General features: G+C 50.8%; 1 protein-coding gene across 3 annotated transcripts in view; it reads right to left on the bottom strand.

The window, feature by feature from the left end:
- Window positions 1–20,487, bottom strand: part of CHD3 (chromodomain helicase DNA binding protein 3) — a 93,540-nt gene that overhangs the window by 67,542 nt on the left and 5,511 nt on the right. For 2 of the 3 annotated variants that reach the window (XM_029582036.1, XM_029582034.1), the window contains exons 2-11: window positions 16,637–16,755; window positions 10,865–11,041; window positions 10,189–10,313; window positions 8,769–9,016; window positions 8,503–8,633; window positions 8,127–8,259; window positions 4,516–4,724; window positions 4,101–4,337; window positions 3,596–3,799; window positions 2,891–3,102 (exon numbers count right to left, since the gene is read on the bottom strand). In XM_029582036.1, the coding sequence (XP_029437896.1) occupies window positions 2,891–3,102; window positions 3,596–3,799; window positions 4,101–4,337; window positions 4,516–4,724; window positions 8,127–8,259; window positions 8,503–8,633; window positions 8,769–9,016; window positions 10,189–10,313; window positions 10,865–11,041; window positions 16,637–16,755 (1,795 nt within the window). The remainder of the gene's footprint in view (window positions 1–2,890; window positions 3,103–3,595; window positions 3,800–4,100; window positions 4,338–4,515; window positions 4,725–8,126; window positions 8,260–8,502; window positions 8,634–8,768; window positions 9,017–10,188; window positions 10,314–10,864; window positions 11,042–16,636; window positions 16,756–20,487) is intronic. The other variant, XM_029582035.1, reaches the window with a different exon arrangement.

A 20,487-nucleotide genomic window follows, 5' to 3' on the forward strand; every position in this document is an offset into this window, starting at 1 on the left:
ACTTTCCCGTCACGGGTATCGAAGCGCACTCCCAGAAACTCCAGGACCTGTGAAGGAGCCAGGTGGCTCTTGTGCAGATTGATGATCCAGTCCAAAGATCTCAAGCAGTCCACGACCAGAGTCACAGTCTGTCGGCACAGATTCTCTAATTTCACTTGGATGAGCCAGTCATCCAGATATGGATGGACTAGGACCGAGAATCATGAACCTGAGGTATCACTGATGATTCTGGCGAATTCCTTTATGCAAAAATGCCTCTGTCAGGTCCAGGGATGCCAGGAACTCCTCACTTCACACAACCGCAACAACTGACCACAGAGTTTTCATCCGGAAGCAGGGAACCTTGAGAGCCACATTGACTTTCTGTAAGTCCAGGATGGGCCGAAAAGTTCCCTCCTTTTTTGGCACCACAAAATAAATGGAATAGCATCCCGTCCACTTTTCCTCCAGAGGGATGAGGGCAATGGCTCCCAGCATTCTCAGCTTTGGATGGTCAGCTGCATGACTATCCTCTTCACTGGAGAAATACCATGAACAGGCTTCTTAGAGCAAATTCTAAAACATAACCTTTTTCTATGACACTTACAATCCACTGGCCCAAGGTAATCTTGACCCACTACCTGAAAAATGAGGTCAACAGGCCTCCGATGGATGGCATGGAGGAGTGGGTCGGCTCTTCCTCATTGTGAAGACTTTGGGCTACTAGGCCCCTGGCCTGAGCCATCTCGATTGGCCCTGGGGCCCCGAAAGAACCATGACTGTGGCCTCGCCGAGGCCTGCCTTTGGCCTGCGCTTGAAACTCTACTTTGACGGGGCCGCCTTTGGTTCTGAAAAAATGAGAATAAAGTGGGAGAAAGGCCTTGGATCCCTTCAGGTTATCTTCTGGCAATTTGTGGACATTATTCGCCCCCAAGAGCTTAATCAGCTCTTCCAAGTCTTCTCCAAAAAGAAACTTGCCCTTGAAGGGGAGGGCTTCCAGCTGAGCCTTTGAGAAAACGTCTGCTGACCAGTTGCACAGCCATAAGTCTTCTGGCCGAGACAGCAGATACCATAGTTCTCGAAGATGGGCAAACAAGATCATATAGGGCATCAGCCCCATAAGCAACCGCTGCCTCCAAGTGTTCCGCCTGCTGCGACTCCTCGGGTGACAGATCCTTAGCACTTTGCAACTGTTGTACCCAACGCAAACTTGCTCAAAGCATAAAGCTGCTACATACTGCTGCCCTGATGCCCAGAGCAGAGACTTCAAAAATTCGCTTGAGATACATTTCAAGTTTTCTATCTTGCAGATCCTTCAATGCTACCGCACCGGCTACCTGAATAATAGTTCGCTTTGTGTTCGCCGAAAAGAGGCATCCACCTTAGGGAACTTGAGCAATTCCAGGGCCTCCTCGGGCAACGCATAAAGTTTATCCATAGCCTTGCTGATCTTCAAGCCAGTCTCCGGAGTATTCCACTCCCTTTCGACCAACTGCTTCACCATCCTGTGAAACGGAAAGGTAGTAGTTGGACCCCTCATACTAGCCATGACTGGATCTACTAAGTCCTGATCTGGCTCCACTTGCGGTACTGCGATTCCTAACTCCTCCAAGACATGTGGTATAAGAAGGACTAGTTCCTCCCTCTGAAAAAAGCCAAAGAACCCTAGGGTTGTCCCACTCCAAGGAAGGCAATGCCTCAGGCTCTCCCACATCAGTCCCCTGACCCACTGGGAGAGGAGGGTCCTCTTTTGGGTCACCAGAAGGTAACCCCGGGTCTGAGTCCAGCGGCACATGAGCAGGCCGCCTGGAGATCCGACGGTATGAACTTGGTTGGCTCCTGCTGCCTCCAAAGACTTGGATGCCTTTCTGGGGAGCTCCCCGGCCCCATCAGGACCTGACCACCTCCTGGGAGGTGCGGTGCTCTCCTATCTGGAAACCCGAAAATAAAAAACTCCCTTTTCTTCTTTTTTTTTTTAACGAGTTTACAGAAACTGCAGGTTTTGCCCCACCTCCATCTGCTGGAGACAGAGAAATACTGGGGAGATGCAGGTGGCACACAGGGTTAAGAGGTGGTGGTGCCTGCGAAACTTTCTCTGTCTCCTTCTGCTGGAAAGGAGGCAAAGCCCAGGAGTCTGGACTGATCCGGGTACGTACAGGAAACTAGCTTTCACCAACCTGGACACCATTACAAAATGCCTTGCGAGGTTGTCGATGAATCATGTTAGGGCCAATTCTTAAAGAACTACATTGGCCACCCCCTCCCCCCCTCCCCCCTCCCATTAAGAGTTCCTGCTAAGATTTAAACAAGTCTACTGATTGTGTAAAGTGCTTACGGACGAGTTACCCAAAATATCTGGCAGACGTGTTGGCGTTGCGTGAACCGCTGCGAGCATCGCGCTCTCGGCAGCAAAAAAAATATTATAGCGACTCCCTCACGTTTGGCATCCGCTAGACAGACAGCTTTGAGCTGCTTCACCTCTGCCCTCTGGAAGTTGCTCCCTTTAGAGGTGCATGAGGAGACAAACATGGTCACACCAGCCTGAGCTTTTGGGTGACAAATGAAGGCAGGGGGTTTAGCACAGACGGGGTGGTGGGTTCCCTATTTAGCATGGATGAATTGAGTTCCTGAGATATTGTACGATATGATTTAGTTGTATTTATATATAATCATGTATATGTTTGCTGTGCATGCCACTGATTTTATTGTAATCCGTGAGAAAATCAAACAGAAATCAACAAATACATAGATAGAGGGATCTGACAGCCAGAGGGACAGCTGCAGAGTGAGGCAGTGGCCTGGATTTCACTGGCAGGGTCACAGGGGACCTTAACAGCCCGGGAATACTTCAGAGTGCAGCACTAGCCCTGGCTCTGGCCGCCTAGCACTGGACACGGGGGACGCGCCTGACCTGTGGTTAAGGATGCGGTGGATGGTCATCCATTCCGGCTTGATCCCGTAGCGGAAGTACTTCTCCTCCATCTCCGCGTACTGGGGGTCTTTGCTCTTGCGCTTCTCGCTCTTGGTGTCGTCCTCCCCGGAGCCGTAGTCCAGGGGCAGGGGCTCGTCCATGTCGGTCTTCCGCTGGTAGTTCCTGTACATCACCGTGTGGAAGATCTCCAGCTGAAGGAGAGGGGATAATAAAGCGTCACATCAGTGAACTCGCTCCCTGGCCAACCCCCCCCCGGCCCCTCGTGAACAGAAGCGCAGAGAGACCTCCGAGCATTCGTCGGGGGGGGGGGGGGGGAAAACGTGCCTGCTGTGCGACTTTCGGCTCGCCTCTGCCCAGTTTATCTGACGTACTTTTTTTTGGTGTGTTTTGCACCCCTATTTACTGCAGAAGAATTAGAAAGTTCGGGATGTGCTCTTCCCCCTGAACCAGATACCCTACACCCCCCTCCCCCCTCCCCGATGCATGCAAGCTCTTCATCCTGAGCTTGGTAAGCCCAGGGCAGCAGCTTCCCCACCTGTCACACACTCGCTCACACTTTTTTTTACAGTCACTCTACCCAAATTTCACTCAGTGGCCATGAAGTACATTTTCCTGCTCCTGTCACAGCATTGCCGCTCTCAAAACGCTGCCGACTGACCGCTTCCCACCATCAGCTCACCGTACCTGCAGCTCCTTCACCCAGGAGCAGTGCCAGTAGGAGAGGTTGACCCACTTGACAAAGAACTCCCGCTCCGAGCGCCCCTGCAGCAGCTTTGGGGGCAGGACCCCAAGGCTATCCCCCGCGGAGGCGAGCGGCTGAACCGAGGTGGGGGGCTCCCCCCACATCCAGTAAAGGATCTTCTGCACACGGCCTTTCAGCCCAGGGCACTGCGAGAGGAAGAGGAACAAAAAAAAAAAAAAAAGGCACAAAAAAAATTAACACATAAAAAAAAACACGGTTGCCCTCACCCCGTCTAAATGACAACACAGGGAGTATAAAATTTCGAAGGGAAAAAAAAAAAAAAAGAGGTGCAAATGAAAACGCCCGCCACAAATTTCAAAGCGAAACAAGCATCTTCGTGCTTTTGCTTTGAAAACTGGAGCAAAGTCCTGTATCGATGTCTGTCAAAAAACGGAAGGCGTACGAGGCGGGGAAGGTTACGCGCGGTGTTCCCCGTGCGGCGCTCACCGTGCAGCGGGGACAGAGCCACTCCCCGTTGGGGATCTCTGGCAGCGGGGGGTTCAGGCAGTGGATGTGGTAGGAGGAGATGCAGGCGTCACAGCACAGGAGCTCCCCGCCATCCTTGCACACTCGGCAGTACTCCATGTGGTCGTCCTCCTCCTCCTCCTTCTCGCACTCCTCCTCCAGCTCTTCCTCATACTCCTCTTCCTCGTCCTTAGCCTCCCACTGGACGCCTTCCTTCTCCTGCAGCCGGGAGGGAAGTCAAGACAACTAAATAAATAAAAGCCACTGCAGATGGGAGAAAGCGGGGAACCTTGAAAGGTTTGCCAGGTACGTGCTGAAGCCCTACTGGAGATCCCTGCACCTGCCGCCCCCCCCCCCCAGCACTGACATTAGGACACTAAACACATCCGATACTCACGCAGTGGGGGCAGCTCCATTTGCCCTCGGGGGCCTTGTCCAGCTCAGGGTCGAGGCACACCAGGTGGTAAGCTCGGGGGCAGGTGTCACACAGGATGATCTCGCCGCCCTGCTGGCACACCTCACAGTAGTCCTGGTGGTCTGTCTCATAGCCATCAGCGCCCCCTGCCGTCACTACCACCGCTGCCACTGGTTCTTCGTCACCAGCAGCTGAAGGAGAGCAGAAACATACGTAGCCGATTAAGAGCTCTGCCTAGAATACATGCTACCAAGATAAACGTGGGCTGACTTGTGTCCTCTCTGTGTCAGAAATGAGTTGTTCTGGGTCTGAGGTCCGCTTATAGAAGAGAAGGCACAAGCAAAAAGGAAAATTGGTTCTTACCTGCTAAATTTTCGTTCCTGTAATACCCCAGATCAGTCCAGACAAGTGGGTTTATGCATCCCTACCAGCAGATGGAGACAGAGAACAAAACTTTGAGGCGCTGCTACATAACCGAGAGTGCCACCTGCAGTCCCCTCGGTATTGACCTGTACCCAAGCCAAGATGTCTACCTTGACAAATCCCAATAATCCTGGAGCGAACAGATACTTAAAGGTTGGAGCCTCCTGAAAATTAGGCCCTCTTAACCTGAGAAAACGCACATCTAAAACTTCTCATTACTCTGAATATATCCCATATCTTCTGCTCAGCAACATCCATAAGCGAAGAAGACTTTTGTAAAAAAAAGAGGATGGGTCTTTGGACTGATCCGTGGTACTTCAGGAATGAAAATTAACAGGCAAGAACTAATTTTCCTTTCCTGTTCATACCCCGGATAAGTCTAGATAAGTGGGATGTACCCAAGCCCCTCTATTCTGGGTGGGAACTCAAAAGACCCGCGGCACAACACACTTTCCACAAAAGACGCCTCCTCCGTTGCCCGCATTCCCAAGCGGTAATGTCTGGGGCAAAGACCACGTCGTCGCTCGACAAATCCCCTGCGGGAAAAAAAAAAACCCAGTTGACCCTCCGCCCACGAGGTTGCCTGCGCCCTACTGGAATGCACTCTCAACCCCTCCAGCACCGACCGGCCCTGACAAATGTAAGCCGAAGCTATCGTCTCTTTCAGCCATCATGCAGTAGTGCCCTTAGACGCCTTATTTCCCTTCTTAGCGCCTCTGGCACAGGACAAAACAGTGATCGGATCTCCGAAAGGCATTTGTCGCCTTAAGATATCGCAAAAGAATTCTGCGCCCATCCATCAAATGATGCTTCCCTCGCCTCAGGAGCATCCGCAGACAAATTCGGAGAGGCCGGTAACTCAATCACCTGGTTAAGATAAAAGGAGGAAACTACCCTAAGCTAAAAAAAAAGAATTAAGTTCAGATTCCATGCCGGACAAATCTTCTGAACGGGAGGACGCAAATGTTTTATCCCTTTGAGGAAACGAACCACATCCGGGGGTTTGGACGTTAACAGCCTTCCCTAAATCCTACCTCGAAGGGAACCTAAGGCTGCCACCTGAACCTGAAGGGAATTATAGGCCAAACCATAAGTCAAACTGCTTTGCAAAAAAAAAAAACTAGAAACTGTGGAATGTGCACTTTCAAAGGCTGCACCTTGTTCTGTAAACACCAGGATTCAGAGACTCTCCACACACGGACATCAGTCAAAATCGTGGAAGGCCGCCTTGCCCGAAGCTGAGTTGCAATCACAGGCTCCGAATAACGTTTCAAGCGGAGTCGTGGCCTATCAAAAGCCAAAGAACTGATCCTCCCGGTCACAAAATACGAGTCCCTGCCACAACAGCCCTGACAGATGGGTCAATCAAACGGAACCGTCCACAGCTAGACAAAGAAGATCTGCCAACCACGGCCAGAGCGGCCACCCATATCACCCTGCCTGGATGAAGCTCGTTGTGCCACCTCACTCGCCCTATGATAGGCCGCGGCAGAAACACGTACAGCAAACAGGTGTGTCGGCCACGGGTGACCGAGAGCAAGGACGCCCGCCAATCCGATCTCCCTTTCTGCAACTGAAAAAGCAATCCGTCCTGGCATTTCCTTAAGTCGCCATGAGGCCCACCGCCGCTGGTCTGCCCATCCTGACCTGGCAAACGAAGCTGAAGTTCCCCCCGAAAGCGGATTCCAACGGGATAAGAGCATCCTCTGCAGCAGGGCGCAGGTGAGCAAAGGCCCCCACGGAACTAAACTCTCCAGCGTAGAAGCCAAGGAACCCCAAGCCCCGCAAATAATCCCAGACACTGGCACCGCCAGACGCAACAGCCGAAGGACCTGACTCCGCAACTTGACTACCCACGCCATAGTCAGAAACATCTTCCTCTAACCCCCCCCCCCCCCGGGGCCTGCAGCACCGGCCGAACTCGTTGCCCGAACACCCTCTGATGGGCTCGCGGAGGTCCCAGCCCCTCCTGAGGGACCATCCGCGCACAATGCGGCTTGTAAGTCGAACTCCTGCCACACCGCAGCCGCAACTTTTTCGGCACTAAGCAGGCATCGGCCTGAATCGCGGTCAGGCCTAAAAAAAACAAGCCCCTGCCGCTGAACAAACCCCGCCAGCGGGGTGATCAGGAAGTTTTTGCCCTCCCGCAGCTCGGCAGATCAGAACCTGCGCAGCTCCCTTCATAGCTTCGTCTTCGTCTTCTTCTTTTTTTTAAAGGCACAGGCACCAAATAAAGGAAAAAAAAAAACAGCAAACAAGGAAAGCACAAAGAAATGGGTTACTCCCCTGCTTCTGGATGCGGAGGGAGGAAACTCTGGAGATAAGGGAACCAGGACCCCTGGGCTTTTACCTCCCCTGACCGATAAGGGCTGAGCTAGCTCAGGGGTCACCAACTCCATGCTCGCCCTGCTCCACCCATGGGATGGCCTGAGAAGGAACCTAACAGGAATCTTCTGTCTTCCTTTATTTATTTAATTTATTTATTTGTGCAATTTTTATATACCGTTGCCCAGAACAAAAAGTTCTATCTTAACGGTTTACATAATAAATTAACTTAAGACAGTTAAGAAAACAGAAATAAATACAATAAAACATCAATAAAAATAAAATTATTTAAATTATTTAAAAACTAAGATAGCATGAGTAAAGTTAGAAATAAAAGACCATAAAAGCTGCTATAGATTTATAAAAACTCTTGGGCGTTATCTCTGTATGCTTGTAAAAAACACCATGTTTTAAGATCTTTTTTGAACTGCTTTAGATTATCTTGCATTCTCAAATTTAGTGGCAGACTATTCCAAAGCTTCGGTCCGGCTACTGATTTTTTTTAAATCAAACTCCAGACTGCAGGTTTGCACCTCTACCATCTGCTGGAGACAGAAATACTGAGGGAACTGCAGGTGGCGCTCTCGGTTATGTAGCAGTGCCTGAAAAGGTTTTGTTCTCTGCCTCCATCTGCTGGTAGGGATGCACAAACCCACTGGTCTGGACTGATCCGGGGTACCAACAGGAACGGGGGGGGGGGGGAGTGTTGGGGGGCCCCCAGGCCACTATCGATCCTGTTGTGCACCATGGGAAGCCATGGAGGCCGGGTATCCAGGACTGGGCGGGCCGAGCTTCAGTTCCTCTCCCGGTGGGGCTGCCCTCGTATACCACACTCTCTCTCTTACCTTTTTTCTTCTTCCTCCCTGGCCTGCCTCTTCTGAGCTTCTTGACCCGGCCGGAACTGTCAGAGCGCACGGAAGAGCTGTGGACGCTGGAATTGTCCAGGTCGGACTCCTCGTCAAAGTCCCCCTCGTCGCTCTGAAAGGCAGACGCGGACACCCCGCCCGAAAAAACGCTATGGTTAGGTGGCGGTAAAATCCGATCTCACGAAGAATCTCTACCTCTGTTTTCCCGAACTGCGCACGGCCACCGCACACAAACGTAGCGCACGGCACACGCTATCAGTTCCCCACGGCCCCAGAGAGGCGCACGCTGCCTTTGGAAGGTTAATTATTGTCCTCCTCTTGCCCCGTCAAGACTTCTCCCTCCCCCAGTACTCACCGAGCTGCTCTTCTTGCGCTTTGCCCCGATCATGCCCAGTTTAATCTTCAGAGGAGCCATCTTTTTGCCCTTCGTCTTCTTCTTGGGCTCCGGTACTCGCGGGCTCTTACTCCGCCTCTTGTGCCCAGGCCCTGTTTTGAGAGCAGAGAGGTCGCCGCAACGTTAAGTGGAAACCTCGCCTGGCGTGCGGGGGGGGGGGGGATGGGGAGGGAGAGCGTGCGGGAAGAGGGAATCGCATCCCCCCCCCCCCCCCCCCGGGGACTCACCTTTCCCCTCTTTGGTTTTCGCTTTGCGAACCGGGACAGGCTGGGGCTCGGGGGCGCTGCTGGCCGCCGAAGACACCGCTATGGACACCTGCTCTGCCACGGCGGCGGCCGCCGCTGCAGCCGCCGCAGCCACGGCGGCAGCCGAGCCTTTGAAAGGGTTATTGGCGCTGAACTCTCGCCACTTGGCTCCTAGAATCGTCATCATCTTGGACATGGGAATCTTCGGGTTCTTCTTGGCGATCATAGGCCTGGGGGGGGAGGGGGGCAGAAAGAGGAGAAAGACGATTAAGCTGAGACATGCGTCCCTGAACAGAGAGGCAGGTTAAAGAGAAACACAACAGGGGGACTCCTTTGTATTTTTTTTTTTTCTCGTTCTTGTTACACAAGTTGAATGGTTGTCTGGCGGGACACGGTGGCTTCCAGAGCAAGATATTATATGTCCACCTACTTCAGGCGAGAGAGAGCCACAGATCCGAGTAGCTCCATCTCAACCCAAGAAAAGGACAGACAGGGAGAGAGAGACTGATCCAGGTACGTACAGGGAAAGGAGAGATTCGGGTGAACGCTGGGCAGAAACAAACAGGCAAAAAGCCTGCAAAAGGTCAGTTTGCTTCCACGGTTCTTAAACAGTGCAGCTTGTGCCCAAAGATTTAAAATTTTTTGCAACTTTTGAAAGGGAAAATCTTTTATTAATTATAGATAGATATATATATATATTTTATTTATTTTTTTTTTTTAATATATGCAAGCAAACTTTTTTTCAAATATCGCTACTGGATACTTTTGTCCAACAGGCAAAACCAAAAAGCGTTTGGACTGCTCTAGGGTATGAACAGGAATTCCTGCAGAGCTTTCTGTTCTGGCTTTTTCCTAAATCTTGAATCTGGCTGACAGAACACTAGAAACAGAGACAGAAAAGCGATGGGGGCGAAGGTGGAGTAGATATTGCAGAGAGAGACAGAGACAGGCGATCTAAACAAATATAAATAAGAGGTACAGAAAACAACCAGGTGGGCGGGTGAGAAACAAGAGAGAAGACCGAAAACGAGGAGGGACATGCAGAGCTGTGCATTAAGGGACACATCTGCATCAGTCCTGCTGTTCACCTGAATGGCAGGAATTGGGGAGGGGGGGGGGGGTGAAAGGGGTGGCCGGCGACCCTCCTGGCACACAGACTCCTTCCGGTTCCAGCCTCCGAGAGCCACTGACGCCCAACAAGAGGCAAATCCCACCATCCTCGAGTTCTACCAAAATCGGCCACCGACCCACCCTCCCACCTTTAACACCCACCCCGTTCTCTCTCCTGACCAGACCGCGATGAGAGAGAGAGAGAAAAAAAAGGTGGAAACAAGAGGGAAGCGAGTGCGAAGCAGAGCGCCCTGGGGCTGGAGCGGACGCCTTTCCCCCCCCCCCCCCTCACCTCATGAACTGACTGAAGGCCTTGTAGTTGGTGAGCATGTGGTAATCCTCCTCCGTGAAGACGTGGTCCACGTCTTCCAGCCCCCATCCCGCCAGCAGGCTGGCAGAGGTCTTCGGCTCCACCTGCTGGGAAAAAAAAAAAGTGATAAGCGTTTGGTTTTATTCTCTCCGCTTGGCGAGAGCCCAGGGTGCACAGAGAGTTAAGGAACCTTAAGCTGTGAATGTCGCCTGGGCCACGGACAAAGCCCTTTAAAAGCAAGGGAGGCAGCAGCTTGGTAACTCCTTGAAATCACTCTGCAGGGAATTGATGGCTCCACTTTTAAGCAGCCCATCGGACGGCCGCCCAGGAGTAAAAAAATCACAAGGCATTGCGTCCCACCCCAGGCTGCTATGCGGACATCGCACTTCATTTCAGCAGGGGTGGGGAAAGAGCAGTGAGTGAGCCAAACCCACCAGGAAACGCTCATATGCCCCTGTCCCTCCTTTACACGGTTTATAGCGATTTTTCTGGTCTTTATTATGTTCTGAAATCAGACCCGAGTTGATTCAGCCATGGAGCACGGCACAAAAAAAAAAAAAAAATTAGCCTCATCAGCCGATCGCGTCGGCAGCTTTCACCCATGGGTCCCCCGTGGCGCCGCCGTTGCACAACCTGCAGGCGCGCGCGACCGACGTACCTTTGCCTTCTGAGCGTCCCCGCCGCCGCCCTTCTTCCGACGTTTGGTCTTCTTCTCCTTCTTCTCTCTGTGTTTCCTCCTCCTCTTTTTCCCACCGCCCCCAAAGCTGCTGCTGCCGCCACTCTCCGACTTTTCCCGGAATTCGTCGCGGTCCGATTCCAGCTCATCCTCACTCTCCTGCGGAAAAGAAAGCACCAAGATACGGAGCTCGGTTAGCGGCTGGGCAGACAAAAAAAAGAGGAAAAGCCAAACGCCAAGGCAGCTGATGAGGAGACCGGGGAGGGGAGGCAGCAACGGGCACCGCCTGCAGACGGGCGCACAGCCAGGGATAACCTCCAAAACAGTGGCGGCGAGCACGGACTACGGGATATACGAAATCTCCCACTGTGAAGCAGGATGAGGGTCTGTGAATTCTTAGGTCCTCTCTTCTAGGAGTGCACAGCTGGTACGGGGATGATATAGCGGAAGACCTTTACTGATCAAGGGGAAATGTATTGCCAACAACAACCTACAGCATCACAAGTCAGGCCTGAGGACTAGCAGGACACAGAGGAGTAAAGACAACTTCCCAGTGCAAGTTAGCAACACTCATTGGCATTTTTCTGATTAGAGCTAACGGCGAACAGATGTTCCAAGTCATACAACAATTCTGCTATGCTGCGCATATTAGTGTGATTATAAAGTGGCCCACAGTTTTGCGCCCTGAAAGTTTCAAGAGTTTTATGTAACCTTACCCCATATATGAGCTTGCATTCGTTAGTGGGCACCATAAGCCAAGGAATAGGAGTGGAGCAGCTGCCTGGCAGCTAGAGCAGCGTGCTACGGACCAGGGAAACCCGGGTTCAAATCCCACTGCCGCTCCTTGTGACCTCGGGCAAGATGAAATTCTTATTTCCTTTCCTCTAGGGCAGCCAGGTCAGTCCACACAAGTGGGTAGTGCACGCCAACCAGCAGATGGGAGACGGAGATAAACTGACTCGCTGATGTCACCTTATACAGCTCTGCACAGACATCAGCCTGCCAGTAATGTCTTTTTTAATGTTTTTTTGTTTTTGTTTTTTTTTTACTTTCAGGAGACCAAGAAGCACTGGACTCAGTATAGGAACTGCAATAACAAAATCAAGAAAACGAAGGTCCTCACTTACCAGGATCCTCACCGATCCGGAATTTCTTACCCGTCTCCGGTTTCCACCTTCGGTAATGTCCCTGAAAACAGGGAAAAAGTAGTAGAGCAACACGGGCAGCCCAGGGGCGAGAGAGTGTGGGCTGGCCTGCCTGTCCTACAGGAAAGCAAATTATCAGGTAAGAATTAATTGTCAGGCCAGTCCGCACAAGTGGGTGGGAGGCTGCCCGCGCTCCCCCTCAAGGCCACCCCTTGCAAAGGACATGTCCTCCTGCGCTAGAGCATCCAACCAATAATGTCTGCGGAAGGTAAGCAAAGGAAGGCCACGTCGCTGCTCTGCAGATCTCCAATGGAGACAGCAACTGCGACTCGGCCCAGCAAGCCGCCCGCGCTCTGGCAGAAGGCTCCCTAGCTTGCCTGGGCAAGAGCTTCTCTGTAGCCACACAGGCCGCCACTATTACCCTCCTTCATCCAAAGCGGCCACTGTGGCTTGCGAAGCCGCTTCCCCCCTTCTTTACCATAAATTACAAACAGACCAATCTGAAAAAGATTGGTAAACCTTAAGATGCTTAAGTCACATAAAGGTAAGGCGAGAAGATTCCAGTATTCAAACATACATCACATGAAGGAATCAAATATATTGGAAAAATCTTTTATATAAATCGTTAGTTAACAATAAATTAAAAAATGCCTGATCATTATACATGCCAGGCATATAAGGTGGTACAAAGTGCAATCATTTTTTACAATCACTAAATGTCAAAAGTTAGAGCGGACACCATAACATACACCAATGTACAGTCAAAAATTCTTATATACATAAAAAATATATATATATTCTTGATTTATCTTGAATATATATTGGATTGTTGTCATTCTATATCCTACACACACACACACACACCATATATCCACTCATACTGCTTAAACCTATCTCTGCGTTTCCCTGTTCCAACATTCACAACTTAACATTCAACCGACCAATACAATCAACAGTTACAATGTAGCAGATTTAAAAAAAAAAAAACCGATCTCAATTTACAGTGTATCACTTCCCTGACAGATTTTTCCTATTCATGTAGAATACATTGTATCATCACTTGTGGGAAGTGATACACTGTAAATTGAGATCGGTTTTTAAAGCCGCGTCCCGAAAGCAGCTGCCTCACCCTACAAGACGCGACCTGGTTCTCTGATGCCGACACGGCCCTGACCGTGGACTAACATGCCACCATCACCTTGGAAAAGGCTCCTGGCGCCGCGACCAAGCCTGGAGCAGGTAATGCCAAGCTAGCACCGTGAATCGCCAGGATCGCCCAGGTTCCTCTCCAGCCTCCATCAGATCGAGGGACGTCAGAAGCTCCACCTTGTGCACCGCCCTAACCGCAGATCACAAGGTTGCATTCTGAAGTGGGTCGTGCCAAGGAACTTGTTTGCGCCCTTCGGATCCAAAATAGAGGCGGAAGGAACCCTCCGTGTCAACACGGCACGTACAGCTGCTCTTTCCTGTGCAGATTTGTATGGGGGAAACCATAAAAACGGCCCTAGGTGACTGGAAAAAAAATTCCATCTTCGACAAAAAAAAGTGAGATACGCATCTGCCTGTCTCCGATTTCGGAAGGTAGGCACTCAAAACCTCACGGCAAGGTACGGGAAGCGCCGGAACCAGATTTGCTATCCTTTACCGGTCTTCTTTGCCCGAAAGAACTGATCGGTTTTGCTTTGGGTTTTTTGTTGTTTTTTTTAGTACCAGAAAACATTTCTCCCTCAGATTCCTCAGGATGCAATGCACAGAGGAACCAGGAATGCCAGAACGGCAAACTCCCGTACGGCTCCAACAAGGGAGCGAGAAGGAGGATACCATTACCCCAGGAGCTGCCCCTCCACAGGGGAAGCCTTCTCCCTGACGAAGCAGAGACCCCGAGAACTTCAAAATCTCCCTCCCAACCTCGCAGCCTGCTGCTGAAAATCACAATCTGAGCCCCTTGGGAACATCCACATAGGACCATCAAATTGCCACAAGCCAGTGGACCCTCGGCAATGTCAGCCTCTTTTTTTTTTGCTTTAAAACGCAGCTCACTAGAAGCTGAGGCGGGCATACAGTGCTTAGGGCCCGCGCAAGCCCCCAAAACTTCAGGATACGAAAACTTGTTAGTACAGAGGCAACTTAGGATCCCCAAGCTTTCCTTCCCGTTTATTACAGGAGTGCTAGAGACAACCCCAAGTTGCCCGTGCCCGCAGCGGTCCAACCTGCAGGGAATGTGTACAGGCAGAGCTCTCCAAATGGAGGCCCCTGACCTGAGTCAGTCTGTTCGGACGGCCGCGGCAGACAGATAAAAATCACGCCCACGAAAATCTCCGCTGCTGCCATGAACACAAAAAACGCAGGAAAAGAGAAGCTGCAGCCTGGAAAGGGACTCCGCCTGGGGTTAGGGCCGGCTGATCCAAGCCCCATGGGACTGAGCGCAGAAGCCCTTTTTAACCCTGTCTCTCTCTCCCATACCTCAAAGTCGGCCACCGTTCCTGCCTCCGAGTGAAACTCCAGGTGGGAACAAAAAAATAAATAAATTCTGGTCCCGCCAAAGTGGTTCCCCCTTTAAATGGCCCTTAAAAATGCCTCTGCTCTTTACTCATTTTAAAGTGCAGCGATAAAATTGCTAATTTTAAAAACAGATCAGCAACAATCGCAGCGGCTTCCAGAGCAGCCCCCGGCACTCTCCGCCGTTGCGAACGTTTCCCTGCGCTCTCCGCGCCTGCGTTACCTACGCTCGTACGGAGAACTCCCCCCCCCCCCCCTCGCGGCTCCGACGCCGTCCGTAGCAGAGCCGACCGGGCACTCACACGGAGACTTCCCATGCAGCCCAGATACTAACCCACGGTGCAAATCGCCAGGCTGATAAAAAAGTTCCTTGCCACGCTCGGGAGCACCGGGCACATCAGGAGGCAGCCACTTGTTTCAGCTGGGAAGGCTGCAACCATCCGTGGGTACAACACTATGGCTTCCCGCTGCCGCTACCAGAGCGATTCCCCACAGAATTAGCTCTTCCTGCCGCTGGAGGCTTCCTCCAGAAGTTCAGCACTCGTCCTCGATGGCTCCACGCCAAACGAGTCTGCCCTATTTTCTCAGCCATCGATAACTGTCGCATTTTCCTTAGCCATCCACAACGAAGACGCAGTAGAGAGGGGGAGAGGGTGGCGGGGGGGGGGGGGGGGGGAGAAGAGGCCCCAGGTACTCATACTGGCAGTCTTCAGGTCCCCCGCCGGTGCTCTGCTGAGGGAGGGAACCCGCAGCAATCACCTCAGGAGCTGCCAAACTCCGTGGCTTACGTCCTCAGACCAGGGCCAGGCTCCACTGAGGGAGGGAGGGAGAACACATCTATCGCCTCAGGAGCTGCCCACCACATTTCTCCTGTTCATCCGGCCTAACCGAGCCTTAGCTCCCAGTCATAGGGAGCTCGTCCACCACCCTCTGTTGGAGACGGAGAATACTGGCAAGGTAATGCCTGTGCAGGTCTATATGAAGAGTCATCAGCGAGTCAGTTTATCTATGTCTCCATCTGCTGGTTGGAGTGCATAATAAGCCCACTTGTATGGACTGACCTGCCTGTCCCTAGAGGAAGTCACTTTACTCTCCATTGCCTCAGGTACAAACATATCGGAGGTCCTCTGGGGACAGGAAAATACCTATCTTATTTAAATTGTGGCTCACCTTGAGCTAAATCTAACTAAATATAGAATGGTTATGATGGCTGTGTGTCCAAGGAGTCCTTGGCTTAAAAACTCAGGTTTTTTTCTTCAATTCTGTTACTGTGGATCTATGCATCCACTGCCTTGTTCTGTGGTAGATACACTGTTTGTGTACATGCTGTGTCTCTTACCTCTCTCTTCCATACCCGCTCCCCACCTCTCTTTCATTTCCTCTCGCTCAACCATTGCTTGTTCTTCCTCTCACTGTCTTCTGTTTATCTGCTTTTGTCTCTTTATTCCTGTCTCCTTCCTGTCTGTACCCTTTCTCTATCTCACACCCCCCCTCATTATTTTCCTCTCTTATATATTTTCCCGTCCCTCGCGTTCTCTGTCCCACGTCTGAAACGGGCAGAATAAATCCCCGAATCTGTTGATCTCATCCGCAAGATCTCTTTCACCCAGAAATCACAAGAAAATGCTCTTCTTAGAATAACTGGGCTTCTTTACTGTAATTATTAGGACTTTCTCAGTTACAGCAGGTATTACAGAAAGAAAGGTGAGGTAGAAAAAGCAAAGATAATGAGCTCAGAGTACTTCTTTTTCTGTTCCATGCTATAAAAGGGCAAATCAAAAATGTGCAGGTTATCTCATTATTTTAAGCATCCATACATGGTAACAGGCTAGCAGATTAGCCACTCCTGTATTCCTTTACATCACTACATTTATCTAAAATTGAATGGTAATTGCCATAGTCTATGTTTCTATAAAGGAGAGAGGCCAGGAGAAAGCACAAGACGAGGGGACGCATCCTATTGTCTCTCTACATAAACCGTTTTCTATCATGTTTGATTAGCACGTTGACTCATGGCTGAAAGACAAATGAACCCCCCCCCCCCCCCCCCCCCCCGAACCCCCTCACCACCACCATCTGGGAGCATGCCGAGACGCAGCGCACTACTTACAAGTTTCTTGCGTTTTCGTGGTTTGATCGGTTTGTTTTCTTTCTGTTTCTTGGGCCCCCGTTTTCTCTTCCGGACGACTTCGACCTCCGAGTTGTTTCCTAGGTCGTAATCGTCATCCTCTGCAAATAAAATTTAAAAAACAGAAGCCCGGTCGGGCTCATTCAGAAGGGAGGCAGGAGTCTACCCGAGGGCACTTTCACCCATCCTCCCTCGGCTATAAGAAAAATTAATTAGGTCGCCCGGTGGATCCGTGACAGTCCCCCTCCCCCCCCCCCCCCCCCCCCCGGTCAATCCCCCTGAGTCAGGTCTTCCACTCCCTGGGCTTAGCTGGGCCTGGGGATGTCGTAAAGGCAGCATCCAGAGACGCTCCCATTGCTTAAGGCCGCCTCCTAGTGGCCAGATTCAGGGCCGATGGCTGCAGGATTCCGGAAGGAGCTCATGTGCAACGGCCCCAAAAGGGAATATCAAAATAGGTATTAAAGCAACCCTCCCCAGGGAGCTGCCAACAAACTCTCATGGCATCAGGATCCCAGCCATTGCGCTCTCTCTCTCTCAGTTGGAGGACCAAAGGAAAAGGAGGAGGAGGAAACTGCTGAGTCAAAATAAGAATAACAATTGGGGAACACTAGGGGGCATTTTGAATCTGCACATCTGGGGGCCAGAAGAGAGGCTAACGCTAAATAAGTAAACAAAGGAAGCTGAGGTTCTTTGTTAAGTCATGACCAGATGGATTTCTGGCCAAGTTCTATAACATCTTCAGGGAAGACTTGGTGGATCCTGTAACAAAACTGTTTCATTCCTTATTAGCGGGGAGTCTGGATCTTCCGCCATCTATGCAAACCAAGGACAACACTGTGCTGCCTAAGCATGGAAAAGATAAGAAGCTTCCGGCGGACCACACAGACCCACCTCACTGCTTAATCTGAACATTGAACTGCTGGAAAAGGTCTTGGCGATGAGGTTAGCAGGGGTAATGCAGTGTTTAATGTACTTTGATCAAGCAGGTTTTATTTTGGGTAAGCACGCTACAGACGACATTTGAAAAGTAATTAAATCTCACTCGGGCTGCCCAGACCAGGATAATCCCTTCATCGCTACGAGCAATTAACAGTGTTTTATTAGGATCCATTGGCCTTTTATGCTGAACATAGGAAAATTGGTTCTTACCGGCTAATTTTCATTCCTGAAGTACCACAGATCAGTCCAGACAAGTGGGTTTTGTATCCCTACCAGGAGATGGAGGCAGAGATCTAAAAGCTTTGAGGCACTGCTACATAACCGAGAGGGCCTCCTGCAGTCCTTCAGTGTTGACATGTACCAAAGCCATCTATAGAGTAATGACTCCTCAACAACTCCCTAAATGATGGCAAATGCCAAACCCAAAGGTTGGAGCCCCCCAAACAGAAAAACCACAAATCAGTCCAAGGGTTAACCATAACCTGGTAAACTTTAGGTTCTGTATATATACATTCTGACAGTTCTTTCCAGTAAGCATGCCAGAACATGGACTTGCCGTATCGGTCTTGAGAACATTAAGGTGCTGGGTCTCTGGACCTTCAGGAACTAAAATTAGCAGGTAAGAACCAAATTTTCCTTTCCTGTTCATACCCCAGATCAGTCCAGACAAGTGGAATGTACTAAAGAACCCCAGCACTGGGCGGGCCTGCGAAAGACCTCCTCTAAACACACTTTCGCCAAAGGTCGGCTCTCCTGGAACCTGAACATCTAAACGGTAATGGCAAGATAACATGTGAAGAGAAGACCACGTCACCACTCTACAAATCTCCTGCAGCGACTCTGACACCCGGCCCACGACCCTGCCTGCGCTCTAGTAGAGTGCGCATGCAACCCCTCTGGAATTCTTTTCCTCTTACCAAGGTAGGCTGAAACAATAGCTTCCTTCAGCCAATGCACTATCGTGGCCTTAGAAGCCTTGCATCCATTTCTGGTACCTCCAAACAATACAAACAGGTGATCCAACTGCTGAAAACTATTTGTGATCTTTGCCTCCGGCAACTTAGCAGACCAATTCAGGAAGGTAGGCAAAGGAGATGCATCACCTGCACCTGTAACTTCGACAACCTGTCCGAGGTCAGAAAGACCCTGCCCTTCTGGGTATCGAAAAGCGCCCCCAGATACTCCAATGACTGGGTCGGCACCAGGTGACTCTTCGCCACATTTATTACCCTACCTAGCAACCGCAAGGTGTCCATAACTCGCTGGAGAGACCGCAAACACTCCTCCTCCGTCTTTGCGCAAACAAGTCAATTGTCCAGATAATGATATACCAAAATCCCTTCTCACTGAAGGGCTGCTGCCATGACTGATCCTGATATGTACAGGGAACACCTTTGTGAAGGTTTGTGGTGCTGTGGCCAAGTCAAAGAGAAGAGTTCAAAACTGGAAATGCTGTCCCAAAACCATGAACAGAAGGAAATTCTGATGGTCCTTCTGAATGGGAATATGGAGGTACGCCTCTGTCAGGTCCAACGACGCCAAGAACTCTCCTCTGTGGACTGCCACTATCACAGTTCGCAATGTCTCCATTCGAAAATGCAGAACACTCAGGGCCCTGTTCACCTTCTGCAAGTTGAGAATGGGCCAAAACGTTCCCTCCTTCTTGAGAACCATAAAATAAATGGAGTATCTTCCCTGTCCCTGCTCCTCTTGCGGGACGGGAACTTATTGCGTTTAAATTTAACAACCTCTGCAGAGTCCCCCACACTGTCTCTCGCTTGCTTCAAGAGGCAATGTGGGACTTCAGAAAGGCCTCCTTGACAGGGCGTAAAAATTCTAGAGCATAGCTGTCTCTCACCACCTCTAGAACCCAACGGTCTGAGGTATTCTTGGCCCACTCCTCATAAAAGCTGGACAATCTGCCCCCTACCGCTTCTACGGAGGAATGGGCGATGCTGGCTTTATTGTGTTGACTTTCCACCTTGACCGGCAACATCCCTAGATCATCTGCAGAAGCCTCAAAAGGACTGCTGTCACCCCAATGGCTGCTTTGCTCCCACACCAGAGGTCTTGCCTGAATGGAACCTACGTGACTCCCGCAAACGGGAGCGAGACAGAAAAACCTTCTTGCTGGTCCTCTTATCCTCAGGCAACCTGTTCCCTTTGGACTCTTCCAAAGTCTTCATCAACTGATCCAAATCTTCCCTAAAAAGGAGTTTATCTTTAAAGGGAAGATTACACAACTGTCAGCCGACCAATTGCACAACCACAAATGCCTGTGTGCCGCTACCGCCGAGAACATGTTCTTGGCTGAAGTTCATACCAAGTCATAAAGTGCATCCACGACATAAGCCACTCCAGCCTCCAAGTGCACTGACTGCAAAGCACTGACATCCCCTGAAGAGGCTTGCTCCTGTGCCTTCTACACCCAGGACAAACAGGCCCTCTGCATCATGCTGCCACAAATTGCGGCCCAGAGACTCAAAAGTGGAAACCTCGAACATCCGTTTCAACTGAGTCTCCAACTTGCAGTTCTGAACATCCCTCAGAGCAGCAGACACCGCCACCGGGATGGTCATCTTCTTGGTAACTGTCAAAACCACCGCATTCACCTTAGGCACCCGCAGGAGCTCCAAAGTCTCCTCCATCAGGGGATAAAGCTTAGCCATGGCCCTGCTGACCTTTATACCCACTTCCAGTTCACCAACTTCTGAATTTTCTTAGGCAAGGGAAAAGCCCATCCAGAACCAGATTCACGCCCTCATTATCAGACTCCTCCTGAGTCACTTTTAACCACCAGTTCCTCCAACACCTAGGATATAAGGGGACACAATTCTTCCTTCTTAAACAAGTGAACCACCCGAGGGTCAACCTCGTCCGGATCAGGATCATCC

Source organism: Rhinatrema bivittatum, chromosome 16 (genome assembly GCF_901001135.1).
Source record: "Rhinatrema bivittatum chromosome 16, aRhiBiv1.1, whole genome shotgun sequence".
Taxonomy (NCBI): domain Eukaryota; kingdom Metazoa; phylum Chordata; class Amphibia; order Gymnophiona; family Rhinatrematidae; genus Rhinatrema; species Rhinatrema bivittatum.